Genomic DNA, 18633 nt, shown 5'->3' with positions numbered 1-18633 from the left:
AAGGGTATTTCAGGTGCAGTCAGCTGGGTTTTAACTGCCATCCATTTTAGATAATAGATCTAACTTGAAATTCTCTTTTCCAATGTTAATTGTTATCCTATTTTTCTTGTATTTTCTAGCCTTTTTTAAGTATAACGTTTGTAATAGTTTGCTCAAGTACAGGTTGAATCTTCCATAACACAGTGTCACCTACTGGACAAACATGATAACATCAATGGACACCAAACTCAAAAGTGATGTGAGATGTTGCATGATGACAGATGAAAAACTAAAACTACCCCTACAAATGTATAAAAGGAACATATGACTTCATTCAATTTGTATTTCATGACATCTTGATCTTTTCTCCTACATTTTACTCGTACAGATGAGTTTGCTATTGCCATGTCTTTCTTGAATATTGAGGTTGCATTAAGCTTTGACTTTGAGGAGCAATCCAGCACTTTGAAAAAATTTGCAATATCATGAAAGATCCTAACCTTTTTAGTTATAACAACACCATTAAACAATTAACCAGAGTAGGGAAAGGATGCTCCAAATTGGAACAGTGCATCTTCACCCCACAGCATGTAATTCTAACCAAGATCACAAGATTTACTTGACAAGATAAATGATTTAAAAAGAGGCATTTGGGATGACTCAGGAAAGATTTTACTATGATTAGCACAGATTATGATGTCATGCCTTCTGGGGACAGGTTGAAAAGGTAAAGTCAATGTTCCAAGGTTTTAATGATAAATACATGGAAATGATGCTCCCATAAAGCTAGAGTTTGAGGCAATAAATGGAATACAAACAAAATCAGAGAACACTTGATCAGGGATCAAACTTGGATCTGTGACAACACAAAAATATAGGTATGCGTGTTTGTCTATTGATAATAGATCTATTTTTTTAAATCTGCTTAGTTTTTTAATGCCACTCTGTATTTTATATACTTTCTATCAATATTCTGAGCATGTAAAATGTTTTCAAGTAAAGGCTCAGTTTTCAGGTTAATTAACTATCATCACAACTAGAATACATTAGATGTAAAGTGGTTTTAAGGATAAGACTAAATTACAAATAGGAAGAGTAATGGGCAAAATTTAATTATCAAAGGACACGTGAGGATGAGTAAAGAGAATAAGACAAATCATTATCTGAAATTACAAAAGAAAAGTACTGTGGATTTTGAAAATAAAATGTTTAAATGCTGAAAATGCACATTTTCTTAACTTGCCAAATTGTTTTGGCCAACCAAATGTGTCCAGTCAGAACCTAATGTGGTATACTGCAAACTTACCTTAAACTTCATCTTAATAGTATAGAAGGCTTGTTGTTCAATGTAAGAGTAGGGACAGGGCAGGCAATTAAAATTGCAGGTATTTCACCTATCCACAGCTAAAAGCTGTGGAAAGAACAGTGCACACCAGCAAAGGCCTGCTAAACATTCCTAACAATTTTTATTTTCATTTGCGACTTCATCTGTGATTTGAGAGGATGCTGTCCAAGTTGCATGCCATCTTGGACAATGTCTCCCATCCACTCCATAATGTACTGGTTAGGCACAGGAGTACGTTCAGCCAGAGACTCATTCCACCGAGGTGCAACACTGAGCATCATAGGAAGTCATTCCTGCCTGTGGCCATCAAACTTTACAACTCCTCCCTTGGAGTGTCAGACACCCTGAGCCAATAGGCTGGTCCTGGACATATTTCCACTTGGCATAATTTACCTATTATTATTTATTTATGGACTTATATTGCTATATTTCTACACTATTCTTGGTTGGTGCAACTGTAACAAAACCCAATTTCCCTCAGGATCAATAAAGTATGTCTGTCTGTCTGTCTGTCTGTTCTAGCATTTACTGTATTTTATTTTTGGCTAAAATAGAAGGGAGTTACTAATAAATTCAAAAAGAAATTCAGGCATAATTTCTTCACACAGAGTATGGCATAGTCCCTCAAAGAACAGTTGTGACAAACTGCATAGATATGCTCAGGAGGTTAGATAGGTATTAGGGAGAAAAGAATAAAAAGCTACATTGATGGGCATGGTGGATGGAGGCTCATGTGGTACTTAAACAAAAGCAGGGATCCATTGGGTCAATAAACCCAAAAGACTTCTGGTGTAATCAGAACTTACCAGAGTTTATTAACACTGACATTTGCTATGAAATTTATTGTTTTCTGGCAGCAGTAGAAGACAAAAACTTCTGGAAGTTACAAAAATAAATAAATAGTGGAAAAGACAAAGGACTTGTTAAATGTGGTTTCATTGACTGCTCAGAAATCTGATAGTGGAGGCGATGAAGCTGCTCCTTAAACGTTGAGTGTGCGTCGAGTGTGGGTCTTCATAAATGGTCCATAAGGCAAAAACACTGCACTACTCAAACTTTAGAAACAGAAATTTATTTTATCCATTATAGAATTAGTTTCAAAGTGAACAGTTGTGGATGTGACAAAATATCGGTTGCTATATTGAGCAATGGGATTCATGTTATGACCAGAAAGTATGCATCTTTATTTCTATAGCACTTTTCAAACACAAGGCAGTTCAAAGTGCTTTACACAGAACAAGATTTAAACATCAAAATTAAAATTTCAGACAATATAAAACAGAATAAAATCACACAAAATAGGTATGATAACTAGAAGTTACTGCAGGAGATTCAAATTAAAAGCTACAGTGAAAAGAAAAGTTTTAAGGCTTAATTAAAAGAGCTTAAAGTTGGGGCAAACTTCAAATCCTCTGGAAGGTTATTCCAGATATGTGGAGCACAGTAGCCAAAAGCTGCTTCACCATATTTAGTTTTGACCCTGGGGACCCGCCCCAGACGACCTGAGAGTTCGGAGAAGGTTCATCATGCAGCAGAGATCGGAGATGTATTTTGGCCCCAGACCATTCAGTGCTTTATAAACCAGTGGTAATAATATAAAGTCATTCCTCCGATGGACATGAAGCCACTGCAGTGATCTGAGAACTGGAGTGACAAGTTTTACTTTCTTGCTCCTCGTGAGGACTCTGACAGCAGCGTCCTAAATGAGCTGCAGCTGTCTGAGGTAATTTTTACAGTGACCTGTGATAAAGCCATTACAGTAGTCAAGCCTACTAAAAATAAATGCCAGGACGAGTTTTTCTAGATCTTGCTGAGATACAAGCCCTTTAACTCTCACTATATTTTTAAGATGGCAGTAGACTGACCTTTAATTGTCTTAACCTGGCAGCTAAAATTTAAGTCCGAATCCATCACAACACCAAGGTTTCTGGCTTGGGTTGTGGTCTGTGTAACAGGGATTCTAATTGAGCACAGACTTTTAATCATTCTTTTTTTGGCACCCAAGAACAACTATTTCAGTTTTCTCTTTGTTTAATCCCCATTCTGGTCTACAATACAATGTAAGATGCACAATGGCAACTAGTCACAGTAAACTTATGAAAACATCTTAATTTTTAAACAAAATCCATATATATTGCTACTAATTAAAAAAAGTCAATGAACAAAGAACACAGTGTAGGACTAAACATACTTCTCTTTTTCAGAACACAGTATTTCAACTTCAGTTTAAAGTATTATGAAAGTTCAAATTAAAGTGTCATTTAACCCAATCAATCAAATTCATCCACAAAGCATCCACAGTAAAATAAATATTGGATTCATTCAATCAACAAAGTAACAACAGAGAGTTATTACAAATCTTTCAATATATATTGAAGAAATTTAAATCTGCATTACCTCTTTATGCTACATTATGAGAATAAGTCCAGAGGACTTCTTTATACATATAATCTGTGAATTAGGACTTGGAGTAAATTGTTTGGCCCCTTGATGCTGCTCCCACATTCAGTGAGATCTGGGCTGACATGACTTCAACTCCATTATCTACACCCAGTAAACCTGCACAATTCTATCATGCTCACTGCTTGAACAAAAATATTGAAAGTAGCCCAGCATAAGAAACAAAAAAAAAATCTAGCAAATATAACACATCTAACCTATAAAATGAGTCTTCCCCCCCCCCCCCAAATTGTACTGTGTAACAAACAAATATAACTCAAGTCAAGTTGCTGAAGCCGATCATTTAGATTACTGGCATACTTACTTTTATTTAAAGACCTGTCTTCAATACAGTGGCAACAGTTTAAAATGGGACTGGTGGTAGGACAATAACAAGCTTCTGTTTCCCCTTTTTGCTGCCGTACACTGAATGAAAGTGCACATTACTGTCAGGCATTCTATAAGTGTCGTGGTATAAAAAGTATTCTTTGCATATCTGGACAAACACAAGGCGTTTACCAAAATAAACAGAAGTCATCGGTGAGATAAATGAAACAGCATAAAATAAGGAAGACTGCTACGATAGAAAATGAAATTTGTCTTAAAAGGTTACTGAGGAAACAGATTAACTCTAATCTATGCATATCATTCTATAACACTTCTGAAAGAAAATCTAAAAACAGCTTTAACTTCATGTAGTGAAATAGCCAAAAACACGTCTCATGAGTTGAAAGGGTTCAGGAATTATGGAAGCATGTAAATATAGCCGATATTAATTCAAACGAGAACCAGTCTTTAGAAAATAAAACTTATACACAATTTAACTTCAGCTGATGCTTATGATTACGGAAGCCAATCATTGGGCGTGGAACATTCTGATTCTGTCTGATTGAAACAAAGCAGAGGAAGACAACAGATGAATATTTATAAGCACAAGAGATTCAGTGGATGCTGGAAATTTTGAGCAACACAAAAAAAATAACGAAGGGACTCAGCAAGTCAGACAGCATCTATGGAGGGAAATAAGCAGTTGACGTTTTGGGAAGAAACCCTTCATCACGACTGGAAAAGAACAGGGCAGGAGCTAGAATAAGCTGACGGGGGAGGGAAATGAGTACAGCCCTCACCCCAATTCCCTTCTTTCAGTTCCTCCTCTCTGCTGTAACAGTTCTCAGGATGAGGCTTTACTTTCTAAGACATCTGTGGTCTCCTTTTTTCCAAAAGAATGGGGTTTCGCTTCCACCACCATCAATGCTGCTCTCACTGCATCACCTCCATTTCCAGCACATCTCCCCTCACGCCATCTGCCACAGGAACTTGTCTGCTCCTGTGCTGTGTTGTTCTACATTTTAGATGTTGTGTCAATATAAAGCAAATGGAACAGCATGGTTTGTCCTGTGTGCAGTATTTGCAAATTATATAAATAAAGTAAAATTCTTGAAGAAAAAATCAAGTACACATGGGAATAGACACCACTGAATGATCATTTGGGTGAATCAAGTTCAAAAGTGTCATTGAGTAAGTTTCACCTTGGGGTAGTGACAGCAAGATCCAATAAAAACAGCAAGTCTCAATGTGAGTGAGATTTACCTGATCCAATTAAAAAAAAGTAAGATTTAAGCAGAGCAGTCATTGTTGGAGTGGGTAGAGTTAGAATGGAGAACTGTAGCTTTGGCTCGAGAGGTTTCAGCAAGGCAGAGGTGCATAGCAGGAAGGAACAGCTAAGAGTTTTTTTTCTTTTGTAGGACTCTCAGTACCAGTAACTGTGGTGTTAACTGTTCAGGCTAACAAAATGGCTTCTCTGTAATGTTACTTAATGCTGTAATGGGTTTCTGTATCTGGAATGTTTGGGTTATAACTGTAGATGGGGGGGGGAACCAACCAATGGAAAATTGTTTAGCTATCTTGTACGTGTGAACTGAGTGGGAGTTCACACTCTTTTTCGGGAGGCGAGTGAGAAGGAGGGATGTGTGAGGAGCAGACAGCGGTTCCAGGGTGGCGGATACTGGATGTCGGCGGTTCGGATGGTGGCCGAAGGCTCGGAAGGTCGTTGTGGATGGAACTGGAGGCGTGAGTTCCAACGTATTAAAATATTATGTGCACAAACTGATAAACTTACTGATTTGGTGCCTTTAGGTTATCTGTTTCTACTAACCCATGACTAAGAAATAACTATAAAGTTGCAATTATTTACTCGCCTTTCGTGTATTGTCTGGTATTTGTGTTGCAAGCGTGTACTGGGGGGTGGGGGGGCTATTACACTGTATTCACACCAATGTATTGCACTATTGGCGGGGCGATGGCAGTTAACCCTAGGTGAACAGGGGTAAATTGGGGGCACGGATGCTACACTTTAATTACATTTAGTATTAGTTTTATATAACAAAAAGGATAGCAAATTGCAAAATTTAAAATAAAATAGGGATGCAGAATCAGGTGATGTGCTGTAGCTGGTGGACACCATTACATTACCTAGTGACCATGTCTGCAGCAAGTGCTGGAAGCTCGAGGGGACTTGGGATCAGAGTTAATGACCTGGAATGTGAGCTTCAAACACTGTGATGCATCAGGGAGGGGGAAGGGTTACGAGTTTCAGGAGGCAGTCTCACCTATTAGATTACTTACTTCAAATTTGGTCTGTAACTAGGGACAAGAGGGTGTGATTGGAAGTGAGGCAGGGGGGTCCAGGAGGAGGTGCTGGAGGAGCCTCGCCACTTGAGTTTGCCCAGCTTGTCTAAGATGGTTGCTCCACGTGAGGTTGACAGTGGGGACTGTCAGAAGGACGAGCAAATGAACCGTGGCATCATGGTTCAGGGAGTCATTCAAGAAGGGGAAGAGAGGAGAAGGGTAGTTATAATTATGGGTAATATAGTCAGGGGAATAGATACAATTCTCTGTCACAAGGATTAGGAGTCCCGAAGGCAGTAATGTCTGCCAGGTGTCCAGGTTTGGGACAGCTCATCTGACCTGCAGAGGAATTTCCCTTCCAAATTAGGAGGGAAAAAATCCAGTCATGTCCATGAGGGTACCAACAATGTAGAAAGAAACAAGAAAAGAGGTTCTGCTGAGGGAACTTGAACAACTAGAGATTAAATTAAAAATGCAGAAATAAAAAGGTACTAATCTCTGGATTGTTACCCGAGCCATGTGCAAATTGACACAGGGCTAATGACATCGGAGGGCTAAATATGTGGCTCAAAGTTTACTGTAGCAGAAATTTGTGGGACATTGGCGCCAGTATTGGGGAAGGGGGGAACTGTTCTGATGGGATGGGCTCCACCTGAAACATGCTTGGACCAGTGTGCTTATGAATCAGATACCTAGGGCTGAGAATAAGGCTTTAAACTAAGTAGGGGATTCGTCAGGGGGTGGAAGTATGGATAAAGTAAAAGGGAAAGAAAGGTTACAGAAGACTCCAGAATAAAGATTGAAACAAAAGTTTAGAAAGGTATGAGAATATAACATCCTGTAACATGGAGACAAAATTGAAAAGGATGACTACAAGACTGAAGAAGTTGTCATATTTAAATTCACACATTATACAAGATAAGGTAAATGATTTTGCAGCAAGTTACAAACTGGCAGGAATGACGCTGTAGACATCACTGAGCAGTAGTTTAAAACCAATCACATTCGGAAGCTTAACATCTGAGACACATTGCATCGAAAGGACGGGCAAGATGGCCCTGCTGATAAAAAATGAAATCAAATCCTTAGAAAGAAGTGACATAGGATCAGAAGATATAGAATACTTGTGGATAGAGTAAAGAAAATGCAATGGTAAAAAGACCCTGATGGGAGTTATATACAGGCCTCTGAAACAGTAACCAGAATGCATGGTGCAATTTACAAAGGGAGATGTTTTAAAAAGCATGCAAAAAGAGCAACATTATGATGGTCTTCGGGAATTTCAATATGCAGGTAGATTGGAAAAATCAGGTTGGTGCTGGATCCCAAGAGCGGGAGTTTGTAGAATGCCTAAGAGATAGATTTTTAGAGCAGTTTGTGGTTGGGCCCATGACGGAAAATGCAATTCTGGATTGGGTGTTTTGTAATGAACCATATTTGATAAGGGAGCTTAAGGCAAAGAAACCCTTATGGGATTCAGATCATAATATTATAGAATTTATCATTTTTGAGAGGCAGAAGTTAAAATCAGATATATCGGGATTATAATGAAATAAAGGGAATTACAGAGGCATGACAGAGGAGTTGGCCAAACACCGATCTGAAGGGTATACTAGCAGGGATGACAGCAAAGCAGCAATGGGTAGAATTTCGGGGAGTAAATCAAAAGGTGCAGGATAGAAGAAGCAGGTTTTAAAGGGAGCATGAGGATGTGGCTGACAGGGAAATCAAAGACATTAAAGCAAAAGAAAGGGCATACAATATAGCAAAAAAATAGTGGGAAGCTAGGGGGTTGGGAAGCTTTTAAAAATCAACAAAAGGCAACTAAAAAAGCAATAAGAGGACTGCTGAGAATTGGCACTGAAGAGGTAGTAATGGGGTACAATGAAACACCAGACAAATTCAATAAGTATTTTGTGTCAGTTTTTGCTGTGGAAAACTCCAGCAAAATGCCAAAGTTTCACGAGGGTCAGGGGCCAGAAGTGAGTGCAGTCACTACTATTAAGTAGTGAGGAAGACAAATACAATGTTAGCATTCATTTTGAGAAGACTAGAATATAAAAGCAAAGATCTAATGCTGAGGCTTTCTAAGGCAGGGGTGTCAAACTCATTTTAGGTCACGGGCCGGATTGAGCAAAATGCAGCTTCATGCGGGCCGGATCAGTCGGACGCGTGCGAACACAGCTTTCGTTGCCTCCGTTTTTTCAGCCTGCTCTCATGTGTCTCAGTCTCTGCTATAACTACAAAGTGTTTCACTTTACAAATTCCGTTTCTTATGAAGAAGACTGCCGAGCAAGACTGCCGAATAAACTCTAAAAACCCTGAAAACCTGGTACCTGAATAAACTCAGCATTAGCCATATCATACGCCATAGGCGCTTCGATTACTGGGGCCATTTTTAATAGTAATTAGATATTATCTCGCAGGCCAAAGATAATTCCACCGTGGGCCGGATTTGGCCCGCGGGCCTTGAGTTTGACATATATGTTCTAAGGCATCGATCAGGTTGCACTCCAAGTATTGGGAGCAGTTTTGGCTGCATATTTAAAAAGGAATGTGCTGGCATTGGAGAGGGTCCATTGAAGATTCACAAGAATGATCTCAGGAACAATAGGGTTAATGTATGAGGAGTGTTCGATGGCTCTGGACCTGTACTCGCTGGAGTTTAGAAGAATGTTAGAAGAATGAGGGGCGAGCTCATTGAATATTGAAAGGCCTAGATAGAGTGGACATTGTGAGGATGCTTCCAATAGTGGTGGTGTTGGGGGGGGGGGGGTGCGCGGGGAGAAGAGTCTAGGACCAGAGGGTACAGCCTCAGAATATAAGTATGTCCCTTTAGAAAAGAGGTGAGAAGGAATTTCTTTAGCTAGAAGGTGCTGAGTCAATGGAATTCATTGCTACAGAATGCTGTGGAGGTCAAGTAATTTGTTACATTTAAACCAGAGCTTGATAAGCTCTTGATTAGTAAGGGCAAAGTTTAGAGGGAGAAGGCAGAGGAATGTGGTTGAGAGGGATAATAAATCAGCCATGATTGAATAGCAGAGCAGACTCAATGGGCCAAATGACCTAATTCCGCTCCCATGTCTTATGGTCTAAAAAAATCATCTGGAGTTAAGGACCTCTATACATAGGAACAGTATGTTAAGTAAACTGTTTTTCTAAGTACTTCTAAGTACAATACCTAATAAAAGGTTATTGCTATGCTTTCTGAGCTTTGAGCAGTTTTATTCCACTTCTGCTTGTTCAGTTCAAATTTAAGAATTATACTCACAGCAATATACCACAGAAACAGGCCCTTTGACCCTCTCGGCCTGTACCAACAATAAGCACTATTTTTGCTAATCCAGTACTAATTCCTATTTTAATCTCCCCATATTCCCATTAAGTCCACCCAGGCTGTACACTCAGCCACACATTAAGATAACTTAGAGTCTCAAATTAACCTACCAACTCCTAAGTATTTGGAGTAAAGTGACAGTCACAGACAGAGCATGCAATCTCTGTAAACTCAACATTCAATCGAGGATTAAACCCGAGACAGTGATTCTGTGAGGCAGCAGTTCCCCTGTGCTAGAGAGAAGGTAAGGATCACCTACCCTTTGCAACCTGCTAAACAGAAACAAAAATCACATGGTCACTCAAACTCAACATGCAAAAGATTGCACAAGAGCTGTCAAATTTAACATCTCTATTTTTTTTAATCCTCTTGACATCTCAAGGTACTTAACTCATGAATTACCTGGAAAATGTGAATACCATTGGGTGTTGAAATACGATAACCAACTTGCACAACACCAAGTTCCATAAAAAGCAAACAACATTAATCATCACAACATAGTCTATTTTGATTGTTCTCGGTTAAAGGCCTGTATAGTTCCTCTATCAATGCAGAAGTTTGACATAAAATGATGAACTAGATATCAGAATTTAGTTTTTCCCCCAAATTATGACTCATTTACCATGTATTTGTAATATGTCCAATAATTATTTTAAAAATTATGTAGGATTTAAAGAAGAACTTAGTAACTTTGTATATGAAGTTTCAGATCAATGAAACAATGAACTTCTTACTGGGTACAAGAATGATTAAGTCACTTGCATTACAATGCTGAGGGCAGTAACCGCTAATCCAAAATCAGAATCAAATTAATTATCATTGACATGACTTGAAGGTTATTGTTTTATGGCAGCAGTACAGTATAAAGACATACAAATCTATAAAATTACAAAAAATAAATAAATACTGTGCCAAAAAAAAGGAATAGCTAGCTAGTGTTCATGGACCATTCAGAAATCTGAGAGCCTAAGGAAAGGTGTTTCTAAACCATTGAGATTAAGTCTTCAGGCTCACGTACCTCCTCCCTGATAGTTTCTTAAGGAACTGCGTGTTGAAGATGTGCTCAAGGGTGGGAGGATTGTGGCCACGATGGAACTGACTCATTCTCCATCCCTCCACAGCCTTTTGCAATCCTGTGCATTGGAGGGCCCATATCAGGCTATGATGCAACCAGTCAGAATGCTCTCCAGCATACATCAATAAAAATTTGCAAGCCTTTGGTGACATACTAAATCTCCTCAAACTCCAAACAAAGAAGAGCCATTGGCATGACTTCTTCATGACTGCATCAATGTGTTCGGGCTAGGCAAGTTCCTATGAGGTGCCGATGCCCAAGTACTTGAAGCTGGTCACCCTTTCCACCATCGACAAGAACTGCTGTGTGTTCTCTCGACTTTGTCTTGCTTAAACCACAATCTGATCTTTGGTTTTGCTGATGTTGTGTGGCAGATTATTGTTGCAACTCCATTCAGCAAGTCGATCTATCACATCCCTGCAAGCCCCCTCATCTACCTACAGGAGTACAGTAGTGGTATCATTGGCAAATATATAGATGGCATCTTAGCTGTGCTTAGCCGCACAGTTCTGAGTGTAGAGACAGCAGAAGAGGTGTAGGCTGAGTACACACCCTTGAGAAACACCTGCCTTGATAGACAATGAGGATGAGACATTGACTGAGGCCTCCTCCTAAGGTAATTGAGGATCCAGTTACAGATTGCAGTACAGATGTCCAGGTTTTGAAGCTTGGTTATTGGTCCTGAATGCTGAACTGCAATCGATAAAACAGCAGTCCGACATTTATCTTGTAATGTGCTCCAAAGCAAAGTTGAAAGCCAGTCAATTCCCACAGTTTCAGTTCTAAAGACCACTAGCCTCAAGCAATTACATTGTTTATATCTCCATAGATACTGCCAGACCTGCAGAATATTTCCAGCATTTCTTGTTTTATTTTCAGGATAGAAGTTCCTTTTCTATAAAAAAAAATGCCAAATCCTCTCTCAAAATGCAGCCACTAAAAATACTTTACAGTAGTCAAATATGAAATAGAATCTAAATGGATCCTGATTCAAACAAAATATTAATAGGCATTTAAAACAATTTGGATTTGATTAAACTAGCATCAAAGTAAAAATCTTAAATATGAACATTTTAAAAATGAGACTCAAACTAAAGAGGACTAATGCATTTTCTTCAAGAAATTAAGAAGCTCTTCAAATGAAAACTAAAATGAGCATTTCAAAACAGTTAATTCTGGCTTTAAAATCACATTTGAAAGCTGAAAAAAAACAGCAAAGACTTCATTTTAAAGGAGGCAAAATTGCTTCAGAACTGAACATAGGAAACTGGAAAAGGTCATTCAGCCTTTTGAGCCTTCTCCACTAAGATCACAGCTGGCATTTAATCTTAATACCATTTTCCTGCTGTATTCCCATATCCCTTTAATATCCAGAAACTGATTAATTTCCTGATTAATCAGTAATTGAGCCCCCACAGCTGTCAGGGGAAGAAATTTTCAAAAGACACACCACTTTGTATGTGAAGGCATCTCTCCTCATTTCAGAGACACAAGCAATTGCAGTTGCTGAAAAGTGGAGTGAAAAAAAAACTCAGTAGAGTGAAAAAAAACTCAGTAGGTCAGGGTAGCATCAGTAAAGCAAAATGGACAATCACATTTCAAGTCTAAACCCTTCACCTGGACTGAAAGACGAGAGATAGCCAGAATAAAAAGGTTGGAAGGGGCAAATGTATCCAGCTAAGAATGGGTGATAGGCAGATGGAAAAGGGAAGTGTGGAGATACAGGTTGATTACCCCTTATCTGAAATTCCAATATAAGAAAAACTCCGAGATCCAAATTTTTCTGAGCACGGACCTGATGTCACAAATGGAAAATCCCACAAGACACTGGGAAGGTTCTATAGGTCTCTGCGTACCATAGACAGTTTTAAGAAGTGGCCTCATATATGTAATAAACAAATGTTAATGAAAAATAGAAAAGCATTGCGAAAAATGAAGATTTCAATTGTGTTTTGAAAGAATGAATTCATCAGTGTCAGAGGGAACACATGCCACTTACCAGCATGCTGATCATAAAACAAGCAAAGATCTATCATGACAAACTGAAAATTGAAGATAATTGCCATATTCAGCAGGCCGGTTGCAGAAATTTAAGAAACGGCATGGCATTAAATTGTTTAATGCAGCCATTCTCAACGGGAGCCATATGGGGCCCTGGCACATCTGAAGGGGGCCAATGACTGAAAACTGTGAGAAGGGGAGCCCCAAGTGTTTATGGGGGCCCTGGTAACTGAACCGATGAAATAACCAATCAGCAACCTTTATTGGAGTCAATAGTTCCCCTCCTATTTATAATATTTTTCCAACACACCGTTTGAATTCCGCATACCTGGTAAGTTCATTGCTTAAGCTCCTCCCACACAGCCTCACCTTCGAGTCAGTCGCGAATCAGATTGCATTGGGTCAACGTATTCAATCAAGGGTTCTCGTATCCATTATCGCCATACTTCATTCTACAAAGATCAGCATGTCTTGCTAGGCCTTTTGTTAGCCTAGTAACTTTAAAGTATATGTGCTTGGATATATTATACATTAAGGTAGGTTATGAAAAGTGTTTATTACTGCACATGAAGTCACCACATGGTTTGTCAGTAATGTATCTGTAATTCGCGTGCTTATTCCCAAGTCAAAAACGTTTAGGCAGCCTTCCGAAACCATTTCCCACTCAATGTTGTCAATTTAGCTAGAAAAAAAAAGCAAAATCATGCCTCATGATTATTTTTATTATTTTCAGAAACAATTCTACCCATGAGTTAGTTCCTTGGCGAGAAAAAAGTGTCAGCAGTATTCAGTGGAATACTTATCGTGTGGTTTCATCGCATCCCTGCAAAGCCATCTTTGCCCATGTGTTTGAACTGCATGACAGCATTGCATCCAAAAAGAGTTATACCTTATAACCATATAACCATAACCATATAACAATCACAGCACGGAAACAGGCCATTCCGGCCCTCCTAGTCCGTGCCGAACTCTTAATCTCACCTAGTCCCACCTACCCGCACTCAGCCCATAACCCTCCACCCCTTTCCTGTCCATATACCTATCCAATTTTACCTTAAATGACACAACTGAACTGGCCTCTACTACTTCTACAGGAAGCTCATTCCACACAGCTATCACTCTCTGAGTAAAGAAATACCCCCTCGTGTTTCCCTTAAACTTTTGCCCCCTAACTCTCAAATCATGTCCTCTCGTTTGAATCTCCCCTACTCTCAATGGAAACAGCCTATTCACGTCAACTCTATCTATCCCTCTCAAAATTTTAAATACCTCGATCAAATCCCCCCTCAACCTTCTACGCTCCAATGAATAGAGACCTAACTTGTTCAACCTTTCTCTGTAACTTAAGTGCTGAAAGTGCTTATGTCTTTACTATTCATTGCGTAATTCACAGGGAGCACCTAGTAGCTAAAAACTTGGGAGGAGTCTCAATCTTTCGCTTTCAGTTCTCATAAAGGCTGTAAACTTCATCATATCCCAGGCCCTTCAGGATCATCTTTTCCGGCAGCTGTGTGAAGAAAATGATGAAGACTTCCAGATGCTGCTGCTGCATACTGCGGTGAGGAGGCTTTCCAAGGCAAACTGTCTTCAACGTTTTGTTACACTCTGGGACACCACAGTTTCCTTCATGTCTGATAAAGAGCATGGAGAAAGACTCGTTGATGCTAAAGCAGACATATTTTATCTGGCAGATATCTTTCAGAAACTTAATTTGTTAAACAAGACCTTACAGGACAAAAACAGTAACCTTGTAGATTGTAAGGAAGCCATTGTTTCTTTCCTTAAGAAACTTGAAGTCTATTGCCACAATATGGGACGTCGGGAATTTTACAATTTCCAAACCTGAAGACGATCGCAGAGGCACTGAAGGACGATGACCTTACCATTTATGTGAAACATCTCAACCAGATACACAAGGATATGCAAGATTTAATGACCTGTTAAACCTCAGTATCCGGGATTGGATTTTGAATCCATTTGAAGTACAACCCACCCAAGTTGAGGCAGAAATTCAAGAGAGTTTGATTGATCTTCAGAGTGATATAACTGCACGTCGTCAGTTCAGTCAGTTTCAAAAAGATTTTTGGATCAAGCATGATCTGCCGAATAAAACTACAACACTGTGGGAAAAAGCCTAAGTCTATTGCCTTTCCCTCAACATATTTGGTTGAGACCAGATTCAGCAAGGTAGCTTCCTTGACAAAATCCAGGAACAGAATTAATATCGCAACAAGAGGTGACCTCCCACAGTCACTGTCTAATTTGGAGCCCTATTGCAGAAAAGCACCAAGCTCAAGGATCGCATTAAGCCTGACAGATGTTTAATTTCATAGTCTTATTAAAGGTTTGTCCAGTATGCCAGAATGTTAAAGTTTTCTTGGTGTTCAATAATAAATGATTTTCTATCTGTTCATGTTGTATTCCCGTTTGAAAGGGGGGCCCTGGAACCTGAGACGAGCTCCTAAGGGGGCCGTGGCCAAAACACGGTTGAGAATCACTGGTTTAACGTGTCCGCTGATCACAAAAATCTAGTGCCAGAACAAGTCTACGATGCAGATAGTTTTTATAGCTTACATAACAGCATTAAATTTTTAAAGCATCACTGATGAAAAGTAACACCAGAGCAAGTCTGAAGTGCTGATTGTTTTCATAGCTTACATAAAACCTAAGAAAAAGTAAAATACAAATAGAGTGTACTGTAAACTTTTGCAGGTGGAGACTGAAAGTCTGCCATTGACTGTTGTTGTTCAATACTTGAACAGCTACCTGATTAGGCATTCTCCCAATGTTGCTTTTGTTACCTTGTACACATATTTTCATTACATTAATAGTACATAATTTTTTTATTGTTAAGTAATGTGTGATGAACAAGTGCAAGACAAAGACTGCATTACTGGTACAAATTCAGCATAGGAAATTATGGCGATCCCAAGCTATCTCATTACATATTCTAAAATCAGAAAAAAAAATCTGATATCCAAAAAATTTCTAGCCCCAAACATTTCAGATAAGGAGTTCTCGACCTGTAGCAACAGAAGCTAGAGGTGATAGGTGATAGGTACAGGGCTGCAGATAGATAGAGGAATCTGATGGGAAGAAAAGGTGGAGCATAGAACTAACTAGAGAATATGGGAAGGCAGATGGGAAGGGGGGGGAACATTGGGGAAAAGTGAGAGTGATAGCCTGATGGATTGTATGGAGGAGGGGGAAATGTTGATCAGATCACTGAGTTGGGCGGGTGTTGGAGGAATTGGACAGATCAGGAGAGAGGGAGAACAGATTACCTGAAATTGCAATCTTTCACCTCAAGTCCATTTGGCAGTGACAGGGTCACTATAGATATGGTGGATTGATTCCCAGAGCAGACTGTCCAAACCATCTGGCAGAATGCCTCATCACCACATCTCACCAACAAGCAACAAGACCCTCACTTGGCTGGTGGCGAAAGGAGTCTGGCAGTCAGATACTTTCTGTTACAACTTGTCAACCCTAACGCACACTGCACTCGGAACGGCAGAGATGAGAACGGGACGGTCACCACTTTTTTTTTGCAGATTGAATTTACAAAAATGTCCGGATCCATCCTCACCAAAAGCCTAACAGAAAGGACATTGATCACGGAGCTATTCCCAAGGACACACGCCGAGACAGAAAGTTATCAATTTAGTGAAAGACGCCATTTCTCTGCCCAAAACTTGGTCTTCTGGCACAATGAGATGTCCATAATGAATGCTGCAGACTGGCACAGTCCAGGCTACAGGAGTGCATACTGAGGGATGTACTTAAAGCTCGATGCAGCTAATACTAAGGGTCAGTGAGAGAGACCACAACACAAGTTCCTTCCGCTACCGCACAAGGGCGGGCGACTTTGGTGGAGAAGTCGCAGCAAAAATGAAAAGGGGTACCACCCCAGTGAGTCATATAAGCGCCATGGGGCTACGTTTGTTTTTTTTAAAGGGTTTACACCACTGAATGTAACGGCCATGAACGTATATGCGTTTGCATTTCTTTCTTCTTTTGTGTATATTTTCTGAATTAAGTTTATTTCTGAAAATTAAAAAAAACGAGAGGCTGAGACCATCCCACCTGTTCCCCACACCCGGTCCGTGCTGGGATGAGTGTGCTAACCTACCTTCTCGGGCCTTTTTCCTTCTTGCCAATGTCCCTCCCAGCTTTCCCAGGAATGACTCGTCCTTCTTCATCCTACTCGTGTGCTGGACACTCGGCGATCGGACCGGCGTGGTGGCCATTGCCCTCTCACTCCGATGCACGGCCGTTTACACTCTCCAGGAAACGGAGCCGGCGACCGCCCGCACTACAGGATGCGGCTGACCGCTCATTCACCCTCCTGCAACAGCGACGCCCGCACAACAGGATGCGGCTGACCGCCCGCAGCCGCTCGTTACCGCAATGAAGGGGAGCTCTAGGTCCATTCTCTAGAAGTCGAACAATATAGTACGAACACGTTTCTCTATAGTTCTATTTTTGTACCCCTCGTGATTCTATCCGACTCTTTGCGTCCACTTTCTGTTCTAAACTCTAACCATTGGGGCAATTACATCTGCGAGGGATTAGGAGTCTGGAAAGGCAGGACAGATGTCTCAGAGGACTACTAGATTAAAGGGATAGGGGGAAGGGAATAATAAACTGGAATTTTGAAAGAACAAGGCTAGGCTTTGCTTGATAAGAAGTCAACACCAATCGTGAACATCATAGGTGATAAAAGGGCTGAGTGTAAGTTAGAATAACTGCTTCAAGTTTTCCACTAATTTAAATTGGAGAATAAACAAAGGCACTCTGGAATGTTCGACATGTGGCAAAAGCTTCCCAGATGAGAGGTTCAGCAACAGATGAGCAGAGGCAGCAAGTGGAAAATGAAGGAATAGGAAGAAGCAGCTTTCTCATTTGCTGCGGATATCTACTTAGAAGCTTATTCTGGATAACCGTAACACTCTCAGGTACTTGGTAAGAATGAGAATGGAATCGATGCTTAAGGAATAGACTTTATGTGAGACCAAAGACAATGGTGATTCGTTCTTCTCAATCATGTGCTGTCTCACCTTTCAGAAATTCCAGGGTTTTTTTTTTGGCATCCAGCTCATTGAATGCTGATTCCCCACTAGGAATCAATACCCATAATTCCCTAAAACTCACTGGGAGTTAAAGTTTATCTGTAAACCTAGCAGGGACCCCAATTCCCGCACTCCTTGAAGTTTAGTGAACTACATAATTCTACGGTGTAACACAGTACTGTGTCACATCCAATAATTCAGAAAATCTGCTAGATTGGCACTAATGTTCCCAACTAGTCAGATTAATATTATTTTACTGTACTATCTTAAAAGTAACTTATTGTTCAACAAGTTGGAAACAATAGAACAATCAGGATTTTGGGTCCCATATCTAAGAATGGATATGCTGGCAATGGAGATGATCCAAAAGTTTGCAAGAATGATCCCAGGAGTGAAATGATTAATGTATGAAGGGCATTCAATGGTTCTGGGTCTGTCCTCACCCAGTTTAGTGAAATGAAGGGGGATCTCATTGACTATTGAAAGGCTTAGATAGAGTGGAAGTGGAGAGGATATTTCCAGTAATGGGAAAGTCTAGGACCAGAGTCTTAGAATAGAAGGGCATCCTTTTAGAACAGAGATAAGGAATTCCTTTAACTAGAGGGTGATGATCTGTGAAAGCCAAATCAGATAGTATATTTAAAGCAGAGGTTGATAGGTTCGGGCAGATGGGACTCATCATCTGTGGTTGGCTGCTCATCTAGGACAAGGATAACTCTGATCTCAAACTTCTGCTGCCTTACAGCTATACCCACTC

The 18633-nt window shown here is 40.0% G+C and overlaps 1 protein-coding gene across 2 annotated transcripts in view; it reads right to left on the bottom strand.

Annotated features, from left to right (window-relative positions):
- LOC140734743 (beta-parvin) overlaps window positions 1-17162 on the bottom strand; it is a 70240-nt gene extending 53078 nt beyond the window's left edge. For both annotated transcript variants that reach the window (XM_073059157.1, XM_073059159.1), the window contains exon 1: window positions 16937-17162. In XM_073059157.1, the coding sequence (XP_072915258.1) occupies window positions 16937-17054 (118 nt within the window). In that variant the 5' untranslated portion in view covers window positions 17055-17162. The remainder of the gene's footprint in view (window positions 1-16936) is intronic.
- Window positions 17163-18633: the final 1471 nt, after the last annotated feature.

The sequence above is a fragment of the Hemitrygon akajei genome, chromosome 10 (assembly GCF_048418815.1).
Source record: "Hemitrygon akajei chromosome 10, sHemAka1.3, whole genome shotgun sequence".
Taxonomy (NCBI): Eukaryota; Metazoa; Chordata; class Chondrichthyes; order Myliobatiformes; family Dasyatidae; genus Hemitrygon; species Hemitrygon akajei.
The sequence above is the reverse complement of the archived record's forward strand: the minus strand, read 5'-3'. Positions and strand labels throughout refer to the sequence as shown.